This window comes from Puma concolor, chromosome B4 (genome assembly GCF_028749965.1).
Source record: "Puma concolor isolate L17-30 chromosome B4, mPumCon1.1.hap2, whole genome shotgun sequence".
Taxonomy (NCBI): Eukaryota; Metazoa; Chordata; class Mammalia; order Carnivora; family Felidae; genus Puma; species Puma concolor.
In genome coordinates, this window is record NC_141673.1 from 9,060,084 (window position 1) to 9,078,877 (window position 18,794).

At 44.8% G+C, this 18,794-nt stretch overlaps 1 protein-coding gene across 4 annotated transcripts in view; it reads left to right on the plus strand.

The window, feature by feature from the left end:
- Window positions 1-11,194, plus strand: part of ENTHD1 (ENTH domain containing 1) — a 106,881-nt gene extending 95,687 nt beyond the window's left edge. For all 4 annotated transcript variants that reach the window (XM_086712210.1, XM_025926381.2, XM_086712212.1 and 1 more), the window contains one exon: window positions 9,997-11,194. In XM_086712210.1, coding sequence (XP_086568336.1) covers window positions 9,997-10,583 — 587 coding nt within the window. In that variant the 3' untranslated portion in view covers window positions 10,584-11,194. The remainder of the gene's footprint in view (window positions 1-9,996) is intronic.
- The last annotated feature ends 7,600 nt before the right edge of the window (window positions 11,195-18,794 follow it).

Genomic DNA, 18,794 nt, shown 5'->3' on the forward strand with positions numbered 1-18,794 from the left:
ACCAAGTATACTTAATTATAAAAATTAGCTGGAAGTTCCTCTAAAGCCAGTGAGCAAGGAGGACTTTTGCTTCCATTTATAATGAAGTAGGTAGTATTGTTCTAACCCTCCCACCGAAAATACTGGTTAAAGCTGGAAAACTATTAAAAGCTGGTTTGAAGTCCTGTAAAACAACCGAGGTAGAAAACACATGATGGGTCAAGATCCTAGGAAGGGGACTGTGACACTGTGATATAATACGAAATATATATTAGGTCTTCATCCCTGGTTCCCGGCACTGAGCCCCCTGAAAACCCTTGGAATTTCCTGAGTGATAGGAGTGAGAAGAGTCTTTTTGTTATTTGTAATAAACCCCTTCCTTCCATACCTGGGTTTATGTTGAGGTGCGTCTTGGAGAATGGGGGCTCGTTGCCAGAGTAACCAATCAGGCCAGTGGAGGGCTGGAACTTTCAGCCCCACCCACTGACCTCTAAGGAAGTTGAGTTCATCACCAATGGCCAATGATTTGATCAATCATGTCTCTGTAACGGAACCTCCATAAAAATCCCCAGACAGTGGGGTTTAGAGGGCCTCCAGGTTGGCGAACACGTGAAGTTTCTGGGAGGTTGGTGCACCCGGAGAGGGCATGGAAGCTCTGGGCCCTTCCCCATACCTTGTCCGGTGCATCTTTCCATTTGGCTGTTCCTGAGTTGTATCCTTCCTAACAAACTAGTAATAGGAAGCAAAGCACTTTCCTGAGTTCCGTGAGCCATTGTAGCAAAGTACCGGCCCCGAGGAGGGGATCATGGGATCCCTCAATTTATAGCCGGCAGGTCAGAAATATGTGAGGCCTAGACTTGTGAGTGGCAACTGAAGTGGGGGACGGTCTTGAGGGATTGGGCCTCTCATCTGTGGTGTTTGCACTAACTCTGGGTAGTGCCAGAATGGAGTTAAATTATAGGACACCCAGTTAGTGTCCCCAGAGAATTAGAGAAATCCTTGGTGTGCAGAACCCACATTTGGTGTCAGAAATGATGTGAGCAAAGTAGGAAACTAGTTTACTTGTAGTTGGCCCCGCATTCACCTCAGTTTTCCCACCATGGATCATTTGCCTATTCACAGAGCAGGATGATGGAAACTGAGGGAAAATCAGAGGCCTGGGCTCTCCACTGTTTACTGAGCTTGAGAGATAGGATTGGAGTTTGGGGCATCCCCGGTGGCAGGGACTCCAGGGGCGAATATGCCAGAGGAGAGGAAGTCACAGAGGAGAAAGCCCCGAAGTCTTTGTGCAATTTCTTACTGAAATACCTACTCCTGCTAAGTTGCACACGTTAGGGATGTGATGCCAAGAAGCTAAGGGGGAGGCAGCTTCTAGAGGGCAAGGGTTCTCATCATCTCACGGCTCTGGGAGACAGACAGAGGGTGGAGCTCAGGGTCTGCCAAACTGGAGTGGCTCTGGTGAGTAGCGTGCTCTCAGCTGGGACCTGCGACAGGCCACGCCCCAGGCATCACAACTCCCATCTAGGGGCGAGAACAGACCAGAACTAGAACAGCCCTCACAAATGCCGAAACCCAGCTCCAAGTGGAGCAAAGGGATTGTATTGCGTTCCATCTGTCTTCTAGAAGACAATGAAGCCCTTGCTTAAGAGCTCCTATAATTTCTCATGCAAAGTTTTTGGCTTTTAAAATACACGAGAAAAACAGACAACAGAAGCAGAACCACAGAGAAGCTAGATACTGACATTGTAAGATAAATACTTTAAAATAGCTGTGATTAACATGATCAAGAGCACAGAGGGAAGGATGGAGAATTTCACCAGAATACAAGTATCTGTGAAGAAAGAATGAAACGAGGGGCCCCTGGGTGGCTCAGTCGGTTGAGCGTCTGACTTCAGCTCAGGTCGTGATCTCGCGGTCCGTGGGTTCGAGCCCTGTGCCAGGCTCTGTGCTGATGGCTCGGAACCTGGAGCCTGATTCTGTGTCTCCCTCTCCCCCTCCCCCCTTCATGCTCTCTCTCTCTCTCAAAAGTAAATAATAAACATTAAAGGATTTTTTTTAAAAAAGAGTGAATGAATGAAACGAAAGTTCCAGAGCTGAAAAATACAGTAGCCAAAATTAAGGCCCTGAGGGCACTGTTCAGTCACATGGCCTGAGGTTATCAAAAGAGAGCTTCGGTACTGGCAGAGGAGCTGGGAAGTCATGTGGGCAATCCTAAAATACGTGGGTAAATATAAAACGCGGTATATTTTATTTTTATTCTCACTCTTAAAATGCATGTGACTGTTTAAAGCAAACTTTTCCTACTGTATTTTGTTTTAAAACAGTAGATGTAATATATACCACAACAGAGGACAAAGAATGGCTGGATTGCATAGTTGTTAGCGGCTCAGGTTCTGGGATCACACTGCCTGGGTTCATAATCTCAGCCCAGCCACTGGCTGCGTGGCCTCTGCGTGGCGCTGTCTTCATCTACGGAATGGGGCCGCCGGAGGGGGTCCCTGAATTCGCAAACATCAGGTGTTCAGGGTAGGATCTGGACCAGGCCAGTGCCGTAGAAAAGTTTGCTATTTTTACTCCAGTGTCTGTGTTTTTGTTTTTGTTTTTAATGTTTATTTTTGAGAGAGAGAGAGAGAGAGAGAACAAGTGGGGGAGGGGCAGAGAGAGAGACACACACAGAATCCGAAGCAGGCCCCAGGCTCCAAGCTGTCAGCACAGAGCCTGACTTGGGGCTCGAACCCACGAACCGTGAGATCATGACCTGAGCCGAAATCGGACGCTTAACCGACTGAGCCACCCAGGCACCCCCAGTTTCCATGTTTTTAGTTCTGCTTTTATTTATTTATTTAATGTTTATTTATTTTTGAGAGAGACAGAGACAGAATGCGAGTGGGTTAGGGGCAGAGAGAGAGGGAGAGACAGAATCCGAAGCAGGCTCCAGGCTCCGAGCCGTCAGCACAGAGCCCGACACGGGGCTCGAACTCACGAGCCGTAAGATCATGACCTGAGCCGAAGTCGGACGCTCAACCGACTGAGCCACCCAGGCGCCCCTTTAGTTCTGCTTTTAGAGCCCCGAGCCCCCAGCCCCCTCCCAACCCTCCACATCCACTCCGGTTATTTCCAAAAGGACCCAGGAGTTCCTCGCTTATTCTCAGGAGCAAGGAAACTCCTATCCTTCCAGAAAGGGCCTTGCAGGCTGAGGAATAGAGCCCAGCTGGGACGGACCAAAGAGATCCTAGGGAGCTCCAGTTCATTCTCCCCAGAGCGGCCAGAGGACCTGACGACTGCTGCTCCCCCGCTGAGACGGCAGACCTCTCGGACCGTCGCCCTGTTCCTGAAGGTCGCTAGCCTTCCACTGCCCTGCGCGGTCTCCCTTCTGCCTCTCCCCGCAGCCTGGTGATGCTTCCGCTTGTCAAGTAAACCAAATCGCTTCACCAGCTTGGCGCTGTTGTTCCCTCAGACCAGAACGCTTCCCACCCAGCCCTTCCCCGCTGCACTCCTCCTTCAGGGCTCAGCTTCCACGGGATTCCACAGGATTCCCTGACCCCCTTGATTACTTCAGATCCCCCTCCCACTCTGTGTTGTCTTGGTACCCGTAATTATCCTTCTAGCACGTACCGCCATTCGAGTGGGATGTGATTGCATATCCGTGAAGTTGTCTGATGTTTCCCCCACTCCCCGAGTGGGATGGCGCCTTCCTGAGGGAGGGACCACGTCTGCCTATTGGTTATTGAAGCCCCAGCACCGACCACAGTGCCTTGCACACAGTAGGTACCCAACATTCAACAAGTGAATCAAAAGCAGCTTAGTAAAGCAGCCATGGAGAGTGTGCGTGAAGAAATAATGGAAGAAAGCACTGGAAAATGACGCCAGGACGGATGACGAAGCGCTGTGTGTGCCAGGTTAAGAAGTTTGGACTTCAGTTTGAAGAGAATGCAAGTCACTAAAAGTTTTAAGCCACGTGAGTGGCTTTTTGAATGTGTTGTAGAAAAATTACTGATTTCTATGGTGGGGGGAGTGTGGAGGATTGATGTGGAGGGGGCTGAAGCTGGGGCAGGGAGCTCACCAGGGGCTGTTGCTGGGAAGGAAACCAAGTGGGAGATTGGAGAGCAGAGCAGGTGAGGTCGGGGAGAGGGGGGGCGGCTAGCCTGAGATGGGGCACAGTCAGGGGCAAGTGGGCTAGAATCCAGAACAGAAAGACACTCACCTTACCCTGAGCGCCCGTAAGGAAGGAGGGGAAGGGATGTGTCAGAGTGTGAGGGATGGGTTTGGCGGGTTTTAGTAATTAAGATGTATTGAGCCTTCATGTGCCACACATTGTAGGTTGTGGCCTCCATATCTTATCGTCTGAGGTCACCTGCCCAGACTGAGGGGAAGTGGTATAAAGGCAGTGAAAGGTCTGCTGAGATTTAGGAATAGCCACTCTAGAGAATGGAAGAAGATGCTGATAAGACACGGGTACAATGGAGCGATAGAGCCAGAATTTGTGGGGGTCCTAATTTGCAGGATCTGTGCTTTCTCCAATAGCGCTGAGCAGCCTGGGGGTAGGAATGAGAAAGCATATTTGAATTGAAATAGGATTTGGACAGGAATTTGCAAACCATAGCTTTGAGGCCAAATGTGGTCACCCCCTGTTTCTGCAAATAAAATTTTATTGGAACACAACCATACTAACTGGCTCCCATGTAGTCTTTGGTTGCTTTTGTGCTACAACAGCAGAGCTGAGAAGTTGTAATAGAGACTGTAGGTCCCGTAAAGCCTAAAATATTTACAGTTTGGTCCTTGACAGAAAAGGTCTGCCTGACTCCTGGATTAGGAATTAGCAGCAGATAAAGCAGAAACCATGGCGGTGGGGGGAGAGGAGGGGAGCAAGAAAGTGGTTCAAGTGATGGATAACGAGAAAATAAAAAGATTATTGGACCTGATGTCTCAATGAGGCCAAAGTGCAGATGCATTAAAGGGAATGAGAAGGCTGGAAGGAATCAAGAAGGAAAGTAATCTTGGAAAGCAAGATTTCAGAGTAGGGCAGCTCAAAGGAATGGCTGCAGGTAACTTGTGGTTGAGGAATTCAGGAAACGACGAGGCAGGATCGATGGCTGGTCTCCGTGGACGCTGGGTGAAGGAAGATAGACACGACACTGTCTACTTTCTGGGGTGGTTTTTTTTTTTTTTCTATTTTATTGTTTTAAGAAGTATTTGTTTATATGAAGGGTCCAGGTCTGGTGTTACAAAACTCTTTGGAGATGATGAGCTTGGTAAACTTAAAAATACTTGCACCCTCACGGTGTAACAGATCTCAGCCACCTAATATAGGTTAATATTCTCGTTCTAATATTTTCACCGAATGGTGGATTTGCAGCAACCTCGTTTGACCTTTTGATACTGAATAACTCTGTTCCTAGAACAGTCCATTCCTTCTCTTCCTCCGTTTAAATTTTAAGTTCTTTATGTCTAGGTCAAACTATTCCTTTAGGTCATTAGATCATTTGTCATGCATACCAAAAAGAAAAAAAGAAGATAGAAGATGCACAGAAGCCAGATCATTATATCCGTGAGCCATAGTTTGGGTAAGTGTGTTAGACTGCCCTGGACTTTTCTTTCTAATTTTGGGGGTAGGAAAAAAAAATCCATATGTTCGCATGCTGGGCTAGTGGTGAGCATTCTCACTGGCTCTGTCCTTTGTTTATATCTCATTGATTCCATTTTTGTACCATGGGTTTCAGTAGTGGTGGTTCTGTGGACCCAGCAACACCTCCAGCTGTACAGCTCCTGCCTGCCTCCGTGCAGACAAAAAGACACACTGATTTGATTTTTTACATTCAGTGAGCCAAATTTATACTTCGTAGGTAAGTGAGAAGACTCAGCATTAATCCAATCGTCCAGTCATCCCAATAACAGTTTAGCATCAGTGATTAGAGGCAGAGTCATTAGCATTTCTCTCGAATCCTATGTTATTCCTAAATCTGTTTCTTTTCATGTAACTCCTTGATAATCATGACAATAAATTTTCAAATATTGTACTTTTAAAAGTACGAGATTGGGACGCCAGGGTGGCTCAGTCTGTTGAGTGTCCAACTTCGGTTCAGGTCATGATCTCATGGTTCGTGGGTTTGAGCCCCGTGTTGGGCTCCGTGCTGACAGTTCAGGACCTGCTCAGGATTCTCTCTCTGCCCCTCCCCTGTTCGTACTCTCTCTATCTCTCTTTCAAAAAAAAATAATAAACATTAAAAAAAAAATTTTTTTTAAGTACAAGATCTAATTCACGCACCAGAAAATGCACCCTATTAAAGTGTACAATTCAGTACTTTTCGTATATTCTCAGAATTGCGCCATCATCACCACTAATTCCAGGATATTTTCATTACCCCAAAAAGTCCCGTATCCATTAACAGTCACTCCCCATTCCTTCCTCCCCCCGAACGCTTCCTCCTAAGCAGTGATCTACTTTCTGCCTCTGTGCATTTGCCTACTCTGTACGTTTCCTGTTACGGAATCATACACTATGTGCCTCTCGTGTCTGGCTTCTTTGACGTAGCACAGCGTTTCCAGGGTTCATCCATGTTGCCGCACGAATCAGTACTTGTCTCCTTCTTATGGCTGAGTAATACTCCGCTGTTTAAACCCATTTTATGTATCTATTCATCAGCCGATGGATATTTGAGTTGTTTCGTCTTTTTAGCTATTACAAATAATATTACTACGGACATTTGTTACTTTCTACAACACAGAACAAAATCAGAATTTTTTTTTTAGTTTTTTTCTTTTACATTTATTTATTTTTGAGAGGCAGAGCACAAGTGGGGGAGGGGCAGAAAGAGAGGGAGATACAGAATCCGAAGCAGGCTCCAGGCTCTGAGCTGTCAGCACAGAGCCCGATGCGGGGCTCGAACTCACAAACCGTGAGATCATGACCTGAACCGAAGTCGGACGCCCAACCGACTGAGCCACCCAGGCGCCCCTAAAATCAGAATGTTTTAATTCATGTGTACAGGTAACTTAACAGTCGTTATATATCAGATAGGAAAACTGAAAGAGAAGAATAAAAAGCTCCTGTTTTATCGTGAACAGTTTGAAGTGTTTAGCTGAACAAGGACCTACTGCTAACAGAAAAATTTACATTTGCAGCTCCAGGCGAAGAGAGTTTAAAAATATTTCTAGGAATGTATTCGTCATGATATTTTTGCAGCACAGTTCTTCTAAATGCTTTTTAAATTTCGAGTTGCAATATAATAATTAAGGGGCCTGATGTTTTCACGAGCATAAAAAGTCAGAGATAACACATCCGCATTTGGAATCGCTTTATCGGTGCTATTTTTAAGCAAGTGCAGCATTAATTGGCGTGCATATATCACCCGGGGAGATCGTTTAAATTCAGCCATTTATCACGGCTGGCTCCAGCTCTGGTGGGTGCACTGTATGAAGAGGATGGCTGCTAACAAGATAGTCCAGTACCTTCCGCAGTGAGTGGGAGCAGGGTGACGAAATGGGCAGGAGAGGCACCCTGGAGTGCAGCATTGAAGTGTCTCGTACAGCTGTGGCGTGTTTGGAAACAAAAGTAAATTGGTGCGCAGCAATTAGAGCTGAAGTGGCTTTTTATGAGCAAAAGCCCGTGAATCAAAGCTACCAAACTGTAAACAATGATAAGCTATTCAGTCAGCAGTTGTAGCTACAAAGCGAAAGAAAGGTGGACACACAGCAGAAAACAGTGATTCTCAGACGTTAGCAGGCATCAGACACACTTGGAGGCTTGTTAAAACTCAACGTCCTGGGCACAGTCCCAGTTTCTGATTTAGAGAGATGGGGCCCAAGGACTTTATTTCTAACAAATTCCCAGGTGCTGCTGCTGCTTGTTCAGGGGGCGCACTTTGTTGTTGTTGTTAATGTTTTATTTGTTTTTGAGAGAGGGGAGGGGCAGAGGGAGAGAGGGGGACAGAGGATCCAAAGCGGGCTCTGTGCTGAGAGCAGCGAGCCCCATGTGGGGCTTGAACTCACGTACCGCGAGATCATGACCTGAGCGGAAGTCAGACGCTCAACCAACCAAGCCACCCAGGCACCCGCTTTGAGAACCGCTGGCATAAAATTAAACCAGGTAATCACATCGCGTCCATGTGACTAACGTAACTGTGTTACCCTTTTTCAGTGACCTGCTGGAGAATGTGCTATCCCCAGGTGAGGGTAAACCCAGAAAGAGAAAGACTTGGGATATAGAAACGGGAGAGCCAACACGGGAGGATGGTGCGGGGTGACAGGTGACATGTCAGGTGACAGCTGTGACCCAAACAGAGCACACCCAGAGCAGAGCAGCGGCGTGACTCAGGACGCACACGTGTGGAGGCTCTCTCACCCTTAGCGTGCCCGTCACCACCATGCCCTCTCTTCAACCCAAGGACAGAACGTCAGGATAAGGCTGACCTAGATTCTTCCGTGCGCTTGTCTTGCCTTGACCATGTGCCGATGAAGTCCCTATTTTCCTTTTCGTGTCCTGCTGCTACATCGGCTGAGAATACTCATGTCACCCCCAAAATGTCTTGTGATTGGAATTTTTCCTAAAAACTGGACGGAGATAGCCCTCAGAGAGCTTTGAAGCAGAAAATAGAAGCCGCCTGCCCCAGCCATGTTTTTTACAGCAGAGGTTCAATTTCGTTTAAAGGGACATGCATCTCTAAGCAAATAAAATAATATAGAAAGATAAGAAGTCATGTGTGCTTAGCGGTAATTTCCCTTTCTATGACTTCAGCTTTTTTTTTTTTTTATGTGAAAGTAGCAAGTCTAGAGTTAGCTGCAAGACTTTAGAAACCAAATTCTGCCAACCCGTACTACCTAATGCACGCATGAATGTAAATAGATACTCCAAGAAGACAAGAGAAAGTTGTGTCCAAGAAAGTTTGGAAAACCCTTGAATAAATTAGTGTGCGACTTCTCAGAACTTTAAATGTGCTAATGTTCGTTGTTAACCTCCTAACGAGAGGCCCGACATGCAATCGCCTGGTCTTGCTTGACTTTGAAATACTGTTTTCACAAAACCTCTTTTGACATCTCCAGGAACACAGCGTTCCTCAGAACACAGTTTGGGAAATAACGATTTATTTTTTATTTATTATTATTATTTTAACGTTTATTTATTTTTGAGACAGAGAGAGACAGAGCATGAACAGGGGAGGGTCAGAGAGAGGGAGACACAGAATCTGAAACAGGCTCCAGGCTCTGAGCGGTCAGCACAGAGCCCGACGCAGGGCTCGAACTCACGGACCGTGAGATCATGACCTGAGCCCAAGTCGGCCGCTTAACCGACCGAGCCACCCAGGCGCCCCGGGAAATAACGATTTAAAATGAAGTGCACAAGAAGCAATGAATATGATTTTGTCTGAAAGGGAATTACAATGTTATCAAATATTTTACAGAAAACCGGTTTAGAATGCTTTTGATTTTACTTATGTTTCTTGGTGAAAAAAAAAAAAAAATTCCATACGTGTGCTCAAGTGTCCCAGATCTCAGGTGGGCTGGAGTTCAGTTTTGACCGTATTTGAACAGTTAGAGAAAAAGATTCGTTTGACAGCTTTTAGGTACTTGTAGTTGGTTGTTCCTTTTACCATAATGGTCTCTGTAGGGGACAAAAAAAAAAAAAAGGATGAAGGAATCTAAGTTACAGCTTTCTCAGACTTTCTGCTTTAAATGCCAACTTAAAATGCCACCAGCCAGTAGAACAGGGTGTAATACTTTACTTTTCTGCTCTCTCTGGTAAGTGTGGTGTGAAAGTACATCGGGCACGGTTCACAGTCAAGGTGACTATTGATACTTCCATGTTCGTTTCATTTCCATGGCATTGTTGGTATATAATACATCTTTAGATTTTCTCTGCTTCCTGCTTCGGGTTTATCTAGGTTTATGATGACTATTTAGCATATGAAACTGTCAGTAGTATATTTATGTTGAGACCTTGCAGATGGGGATTTCACATTGAAAAATTATTTTAGCCATTACTCTCGTTTGTATGTTGCATAATCTCTCTCTCCCTTGTAGTTTCAACCACCTCTGAAGGAACATCCTCCTTTTCTACTTTATCCATGCCGTCTCCCGACTCAGCCTCTCCGGAGACGTCTGTTCATCTCCTACCCCGCATTTTGGCGGGACCTTCCTTCTGGTCTCTGGCCCAGCAACGGTCTTCTTCCGCCTCCTTTAAAGATGAAGATGAGACGGCCGGGGCTCACCACCCCTTTGCTCCTAGGGACCGAGTGTCTTCTGATGAAGAGGAGAACGACAACCTCCATCTGCTGGAGAGTCTTCCGGATAACTCTGAGTGTGCTAAAGAGCAGACGAGTCCTGCTTCTGCCAGTAATTGGGCAGAGTCTTCCACCCCCAGGGCAGACCACGTCACCTCTGTGTCCTGTCTGAGTTTTCAGACACCTGCCGGCCTGCCGGGGGAGCCTGAAACAAACGATTCCATTAAAACTCTCCTAGGGGAGGTGAAAAATGCCATAGTGAAACTACACGAAGACCTGAGCACGGTGATAAGAGAACTTAACGTCATCAATAGCCATCTGGTGAGCATGAGTGGGAATAGTCTGCAGCTTCCCCAGTCTTCCGAGGGGACCTCAGATCACATGTAACAAGCCCGAGAGCCCCTGTCGGTAGAACTCATGTGGTTCCACCTCCCGAAGACGTAAGTTAGCCTTTTGTAGATTCTCATCCTTCCGGCAAAAATGGGGTGGTGGTTGGATTTTTCCTTGTCAGGCTTATTAACAAATATCTTTCAAACCATTAAACTCATTTGGGTGGTTTCTTTTTTAAAGAGGAAAAAGCATCACCTTTGATAATATTTTCAGATTCAGCTACAAACTGTTTTTAATTTGACACTGAAGAGAATTTCTTTCTTCCACACCCTGGACTTCACCTCAAAATATATTAAGCATTAGTGGAAGCTGTGGCAAGACCTCAGACTGCAAATGGCTCTTCCAGAGCTTTTGGATGAGCAGGTGGTAAGAAGGCCTGCAGAGCCTGGGGTTGCTGTTCGTCTGCTCTCGTGCCAGGTTTCAGATTCTGCAAACAGAGGACCGGCAATCTTTCCCTTCCTGTGGCTGCCGCCATTGGTTGGGGGGGTTAAGCTGAGACAGGTGGGACATGGGACAGGTGTTTTTATTGCTAATGTTTATTGCAAAGTGAATTCAAATGCATCCTTTGGTTGTATTTGGAAAATAAATTTGATATTTTTCATCTTCTATGTATCTTTTTAATTTATTAAGACAGCCTTTCAAGTAGGATTTTTATTTTTTATTTATTTTTAAACTTAAAAAATATTTTTTAACGTTTATTTGTTTTTAGAGAGACAGAGTGTAGCGGGGGAGGAGCAGAGAGAGAAGGAGACACAGAATCCGAAGGAGGCTCCAGGCTCTGAGCTGTCAGCACAGAGCCTGACATGGGGCTTGGACCCATGAACCACGAGATCATGACCTGAGCCAAAGTTGGTCACTCAACCGACTGAGCCACCCAGGCGCCCCCTAGAATTTTTACTTCTGGGAAAATGATCTAGTTGGGAGATCATAGACCAGTGCTTCTCCATCCTACTGCACAGTGGAACCACCAGAGACGCTTTCATTTTGTTTTATACTTATTTGAGAAGACAGCATAAGGGCTCCGTGTACCCATTGCTCAGTTCCAACAATTACCAACGAAGCACTAAAATAAATTCCTGATTATTTTGAAGAAATATGGGATATCTAAAGTATATTCTAATGCCAAACCCAAGCCGATTTTCATCATGCTAACTGGGGTAAGAACTAGAAGGAAATGCTAGTGGGAGTGTTAGTGCAAAGACTGTAATGTGGGAGGGTGTTTGGCATATTTGAGGAGGGGCAAGGAAGCCAGTGCGGCTAGCGTGAAGTGAGGGAAGGGGACAACTGTAGGAGATCTGAGGTCCTGGAGGAGAGAACAAGGAGCAGTGCCAGATGATACAGGTTCTAGAAGACCGTCGTTAGAGATTTTGGCTTTTACTCAATACAAACTGTGACAAGGTTTTAGGGTGAAAAATGATCTTGGGCTTCTAAAATGATCACACTGGTTCTGGGGGAGAGAGGGATGCAGGGACACAGGATGAGGAAGGTAGGCCGATTGGAAGGCCATTGCAGTTACCCAGATAAGAGCGGGTGGTGGATCAAAGGAGGGTATATGAGAAGTGATTAGGGATTGGTTGATGGGTTGGATACAACATGTAAGAGAAAAAGCATCACAGCTGAACCCAAAGTACTGGACTGAGCAATTAAAATTGCTCATCAACTGAAACAAGGAGGGTGGCAGACGGAGAAAAGTTTTGAGGCATTCAGTTTGAGATAAGTTACATCTCAGATGTCCATTAGATAACCCAAGTGGAGATGCCAAATAAGCAATTGGATATAAGAGTTAGTCTGAGAGAGAGATCTAGATTGGAACGGAGGCCGGGGGTTAGTAATTGATGGTTATTTAAAGCTATGAGACTGGATGAAATTGCCGAAGGAGCGAGTATAATAGTGGAGAGAAGTTGAAGGCCTGAGCCCTGGGGCAGGCCTAAGAAGATCAGGAAGAAGTTAAGGAATCCATGAATAAGGCCGAGACGGAGCCACCACCGAGGTAGAACAAAACCACACAGCGTGTAGTGGTTGGAAGCCCAGAGTGTGTTTCTCTTCGCGACCCTTACCTCTTCCATATGCATATGCACCTTGCCGAGTTCTTTCCAAACCCTATTAGATTTTTTAAAGTTTTTGTTTAAATTTCAGTTCATTAACATACAGTGTAATACTAGTTCCAGGTGTGCAATATAGTGACTGAAAGCCCTATTAGATTTTGATGAAAGTTGCATTAAATCTACTCATGAATTTGGGGGATTTTTACAAATTTAATCTTCTAATCTAGGAGCATCGTACATCTGTCTTCTTTCATAAATTTTATGTTTAGCTTTCCAATCCATGAGCATGGTATTTCTCTATGTTCTATGTCTTCTCTTAATGCTTCACAGTAAACTCATAATCTCCCTCACAGAGGGCTTCTATTTCTTTTTTAAAGACTTAATCCTTTCATAGTTGATATTTTTGTGTATTGTAAGTGCTACCTTTTTGCGAGTTTAAAAAAAATTTTTTTAACGTTTATTTTTGATAGAGAGTTGGGGAGGGGGAGAGAGAGGTAGATAGAGAATCAGAAGCAGGCTCCACGCTGTCAGCTCAAAGCCCGATGTGGGGCTCAAACTCATGAACCACGAGATCATGACCTGAGCCGAAATCAAGAGTCGGATGCTTAACCAACTGAGCCACCCAGGCACCCCCCCCACCTTTTTTTGAAAAATTTTTAATGTCTATTTATTTTTGAGAGAGAGAGCAAGAGTTGGGGGGTGGGGGTTGCCAGCTTTTAAATTTTGGAACATGACAGTTGATAGAAATCTAAATCTCGGTCTAGATTTACTAATAGTTAACAAGTTGCCATGTTTGCTTTATCTCCCTGTCTTGCTAAACATGTTTATATCTATATATGCATTATGTAGATAGGTAAATAGACACACACATTTTGCTGAACCATTTGAAAGAAATGTTCGGATATCATGACACTTCACCACAGGACACTGCAACATACTACATGAATCAGGGTAATTTTTTTCCAACCTACCTTCCAGTTAACGAGGCCTCTCTTCAGCTATGTCTAATCTGTTGTTAACTCCTCCCATGACATTTTAAATTCAGCTATTCCTTTTTCATTTCTAGAATTCTACTTGGTTCTTTTAAAATATTTTAAAAGATTCTTTAAAAAAACTTTTCACACATCCATGTTTCTTGCAGATCTTTTCAAGTAAGAATATTAAGCAAACTAGTATAGAATTCTTACTAGCAAGTATAGTAAGTAAACTAGAGAGTATTCTGACCAGCAAACTATTAAGAACATATGCATTTAAGGCCATAAATTTCCCTTTACTGCAACCTGCCAATTTTTAAAAATTTGAAATACAATTCACATACCATAAAATTTACTCTTAAATATGGTTCAGTGGTTTTACTTTATTAACAGGGTTGTACAACCATCACTACTATCTAATTCTAGAACCGTTTCATCACCACAAAAAGGTACTCCATACTCATTAGCTGCTCCTCCCCAGTTTCTTCTCCTTCAAGCTCCTGGTAACCCACAATCTACTTTCCATTTCCATTAATTTGCCTCTTAATGGGTATTTCATATAAGTGGAATCCCATGTGGCTTTTTGTGTCTGGCTTCTTTCACTCAGCATGATGTTTTGGGGCTTCAACCATTGTAGCATGTGTGAGTACTTCATTCCTTTTTATGTCTGAATAATATTGCATTGTAAGGATATACCACATTTTGTTTACCGGTTCATCAGTTGATAGCCATTTCGGTTGTTTGCACTTTTTTGGCTACTGTGAATAATGCTGCTACGAATATTTGTGTGAACATATGTTTTCAGTTCTCTTGGATGTATATACCCGGGAGTAGAATTGCTGGGTCATACGGTTACTCTTACATATAACTTTTTAAGGAATTGCCAAGCTATTTTCTGAAGCAGTCTCACCATTTTACCACAAGTATGGGTATGTAGTATGTTCGTTGTCCTTTGGCTCAAAAAATATTCTAATTCCTGTCATGAAGAAGCGTAGAGGTCTATTTCTTAACTTCCCATCATTTGTACTCTAATAATTTTAACATCTAAAGTTTTTAGGGGTCTGTTTTTGTTATCTGTTGCCCTGCTGATTTGTGCTCATGGTGTATGTTTCCTTGTGTACCTGATCATCTTCGATTATATGTTGGTCATTTATTTGTATGATTAATACAAGAATTTGTTTTTACTACTGCCAAGCGCCTGGTGCTGTTGCACCACCATACCGCTTAGGTAAATGAAGGTCGTGGCTTGAAGTTTTCTAGAATCCCCAGGTTAATCCTAGACTTAAATTTCTCATAAACGATGGTTCATTTCTAATTCATTCTCATTGCGTAGCCATTGGGTTCCACTTTGTTGTAAGGAGTGGTGTCGTGTTAGACTTCCCACCTGTGTGAGGTGATTTCTGTTCCTATCACCATCAAAATGAAAGTTGGAATCGATTCAGTTCCACAAATGCCCTTAGAGAAAAGTGGCTTCTATGATCATTTACCTATCAGGTCTCTGTTGCCTTTTTTTTTTTTTTTTTTTTTTTTTTGAGCACCTATTACTCGTAAGACTATTCCAGGCCCTGGAGATTCATTAGTGAGCAAAACCAGATATTCCTGTCCTCACAGACCCTGAGCCCTAGAGTTATGGGGAAATTTGATAGGTTAATCAAATTGTTGTTGTTGTGGTTTTTATTGTAAAAATCGAATGGTTTGGGGAAAGGAAACGTACAGTTTGACCTGGTGGAGGGTTCAGGGAAAGCTTATCTAAGGAAGTCCCTTGAGCTGACTTACAAAATCTAAGATTATCAAAGTAAATGCTGCTAATGACATGTGGGGCAAGTCAAGTTCTTTATGAAATAACACAGAACATAAAATAAGGATGAAATCTTAAGACGTCTTCTGTTGGGTTTCTTCATATATCTGGGAGACCCACAAATGGATTCTTATGGGATAGTAGGATACAGTATCTCCTTTTTTTTTACTCGCTCTGAAATTTCTGAGTTGTACATTGCTAAGAATTGAGAAGAAACAAACCTCCAGAGATACAGCACTCCTCTCTCCTTCCCTCCATTACCAAGAGGTGCTGCGTCAGATACCTTGAAATGTACTCAGAGATACACCCCACAAATAACTAGGGCAACAAAAGCTATCCCTTTGAGTAACTGCCTTACATGCACAAAGTAACTCCAGGTTTTAACTAGGTTTTACATAGTTCCTATATTTTAATTCAACCATTTTTTTAAATCAGTATAATTAACAAGCACTTACGTGAGTTTCTATTTAGCCAACTCCATTAAGTGACTAGAACAAACCTGGCCTAAATTAGGAACGGGTATATTCTGATTGACTTTGTAATTATCTCAGATTAAAAATACTTCACTAAATGCTATTAAGTATTTTATTTGAAACTTGAGGCTCTTATTATAAGGCAGTTACAAAAATATTTTACAGTTTACCTATTGTCAAATTACTTATGTATTCATCCTTGACATATTTAATAAGCACTCGTTACGAGTAGGCAATTTGCTAGACACTGGGGACACCATGGCGAACAAGATGGGTGTGGGTCCTGGCTTCAGCGTCGCAGCTTCGTGGAGGTACAGAGAGAGACGTGGGCAGAGTGTGATGTGCAAGTCTTCTGAGTTTAGGAAGCAGGGGATAGTGTGGGAGCGCCTGATAAAGTGGGAGAGCCAGCTCTGATTTGGGGATGTCAGGGAATGCTTCCTGGAGAACACGAAGTCCAAAGTGAGTCCGGAAGGTTGAGCAAGGGTTGGTCAAGCAGAGGGCGTTAGGGTAGAGAATTTTCTAGACAGAGACAACAGCATGTACAAAAGGCGGGAGCAGGAATGAACTAGGTGAGCTTGAGGATGGGACAAAGCTGGCAGGTCGGAGGTGAGGGCCGTGGTTTTGCTTCATGCAGCGACACGGTAGGTGACGGTTAGGTAGTGTTAACTGACTAAATACCGGAAAAGGACTGAATGACAAGTAAATGGATCTTGTTGGAAATGAAGTGTCATGGAAATTTGGGGGCGAAAGGGCTTCCAAAATCCATCCACTAACTTGATAAAAACAGACTTCGTAGGGGATTTTTGGAGACTCCGGTGACTCATCTGCCCCACAAATGGGATGGTTGTGACAGTGGTTTGCTCTGGATGTGCGAGGAATGTCTTCTTCTTGTGCCTTCGTTCTGAAGAGCAGGTGAATCCTGAGAGCAGCCTGATGAGTCAGTTACATGCTCGAATACTGGGGACGCTTTTCCGAGGTCTCACTGTATTTTTAATAGAATGGATTCTGAGATGTGATAAAAGGATTTAGATACGTGGGATTGAGAGATTTTTATTTCTTGCAGAACACGAAGTAATTTGAGGAGGCCAAGCGTCTTATCGTTATGCCAGAGGATATGTGCCACCTTTATCAGCAGGCAGGCTTAGAAAAGAGTAAATTGGCTGGGAAGAAACTAGGTTTTCAAGATGATTTTGTTTGGTAGTTTCAAATTCTGTTTTCTCACTGATGGTGCAGAAAGTCCTCAAAAGATATGGTAATTACTGCAGAATTATGGCTTCAGGCGTCCACAGCCATTCAAACAGCAAAATTCCATTACAAAATACCAAGATCTGTGTGTGCGGTTGCACCGCGGTTGAAAATTGTCCCCTGTACTGTGACTGCATCACTCTTACAACACAAAGCACCCATAGCGAAATGCAGAAAGCAGACATTCTGGGACCTGCCATGGTGAAAGGCAGGGCATGAGAGAGAGCAACGCATTGAGGATGAGCTCCAGAACCCTAGTTTAATATTGTTATTATTAATAGCGGAATAATAACAACAACGCTGACAATGGTTAACATTTATTGGACGTTGGCAAGGTTCTAAGCACTTTTTAATTCAGCAACCCTATCAGGAAGGTTCTAGTGTTGTCACGTCGCATAGGAGAACACAGAGGCTAAGAAAAGCTAAGGAACTTGCCTGGGGTCACATAGGTAGTCGTAGGGGCCAAAGCCACACTTCGAGCCCTGGTCCGTCTCGGGGTACAGGTTGGTGTAAGCACGTGACCGCACTGCCTCGCAAGTCAAGGTGAGGGTGGCCAGGTGGGTGGCGCTGCCTCGGTTGGGACAGGAGAGTGTGGGAGGATGGCAGCCCCAGCCCGTTTGTCCCCAGCTTTGGGGGGAGCGGAGCTCCTGACTCCCGCCCTTGCCTTCCCCATCCGCAGCCTGCTCTCCAGCTGGTCACCCCCTACTCCTAGGGCCACTTGGCCGAAGCTGCCACCCCAGACCCCGCCCCCCGGAGCTTCTCTTGCTGATCTGCCTGTTTCTGAAGAGCCCTCTGCCTCCACCCACGCTCCCCGGCCTGTCCTCGCCTTCTTTCACGTCTGGAGGCTGCAGCGGAGCTAGAACGTGTTAAGACCCACTTTGGAGATGAAGAGACTGTCCCAATTTCTCTTCTCCTTACCTAATGAGACCTGGGAAATGTCATGTAGCCACACACCCTGGTTTAAGTGGGGACCGGTCCCTGGTTCACCCTAGCTGTGGAGAACTTCCAAGGGCTACGATGGGTCTCTGCCTCCGGAGTACATAACACGCACTTGAAAACCACGCAGAGCACCCTAGAAACAGCCAATAAGAACTCTAGAAAAAAATCTGGTTTGTATTTGGTTACATATAGCAGTAATGTGTTCATACTCTTTTTTTTTTTTAAGTGGTGGGGGGCACTTGGCGTAGTTTCATTATCCCTGGCCCTGAAGATGGGGTATTTGCTTTCCTCCCACACCCCGGGGTAAGGGTCCCAGGGAGCAGCCACCGGTTTTAATTAACCCTGAACCGGTTCTGTTCCACCTGGACCCCTCCCCCCCCATTTCTCCAAAAATCAACAACAACAACAACAAAAAAAAACAGAGAGAGTTCTGAACTCGAAACAGTAACCCACCAGATTAAGCCAAACGTGAGAATAAATACACAGCTTGAAAAGCACAAATTCCAAAGATTAAGAGAACCAGCAAAGGGAAGGAAAGCGGCGTCGGTGCACCTGACCCGCAGAGACCTGCCGAGCGATTCGGAAAAAAAGTAGCACAGCGGCCAGACCATTTCACGAGGGCAGAAGGGCGAGTCAATGACAGACCCACGTCAGCTGGCACTTTGAAAGCCTTTGGAGACGGGAGGGATGGGACTGATCTGAGGCCCAAGAGGCGGGCGTAGGGGTGGGAGGTC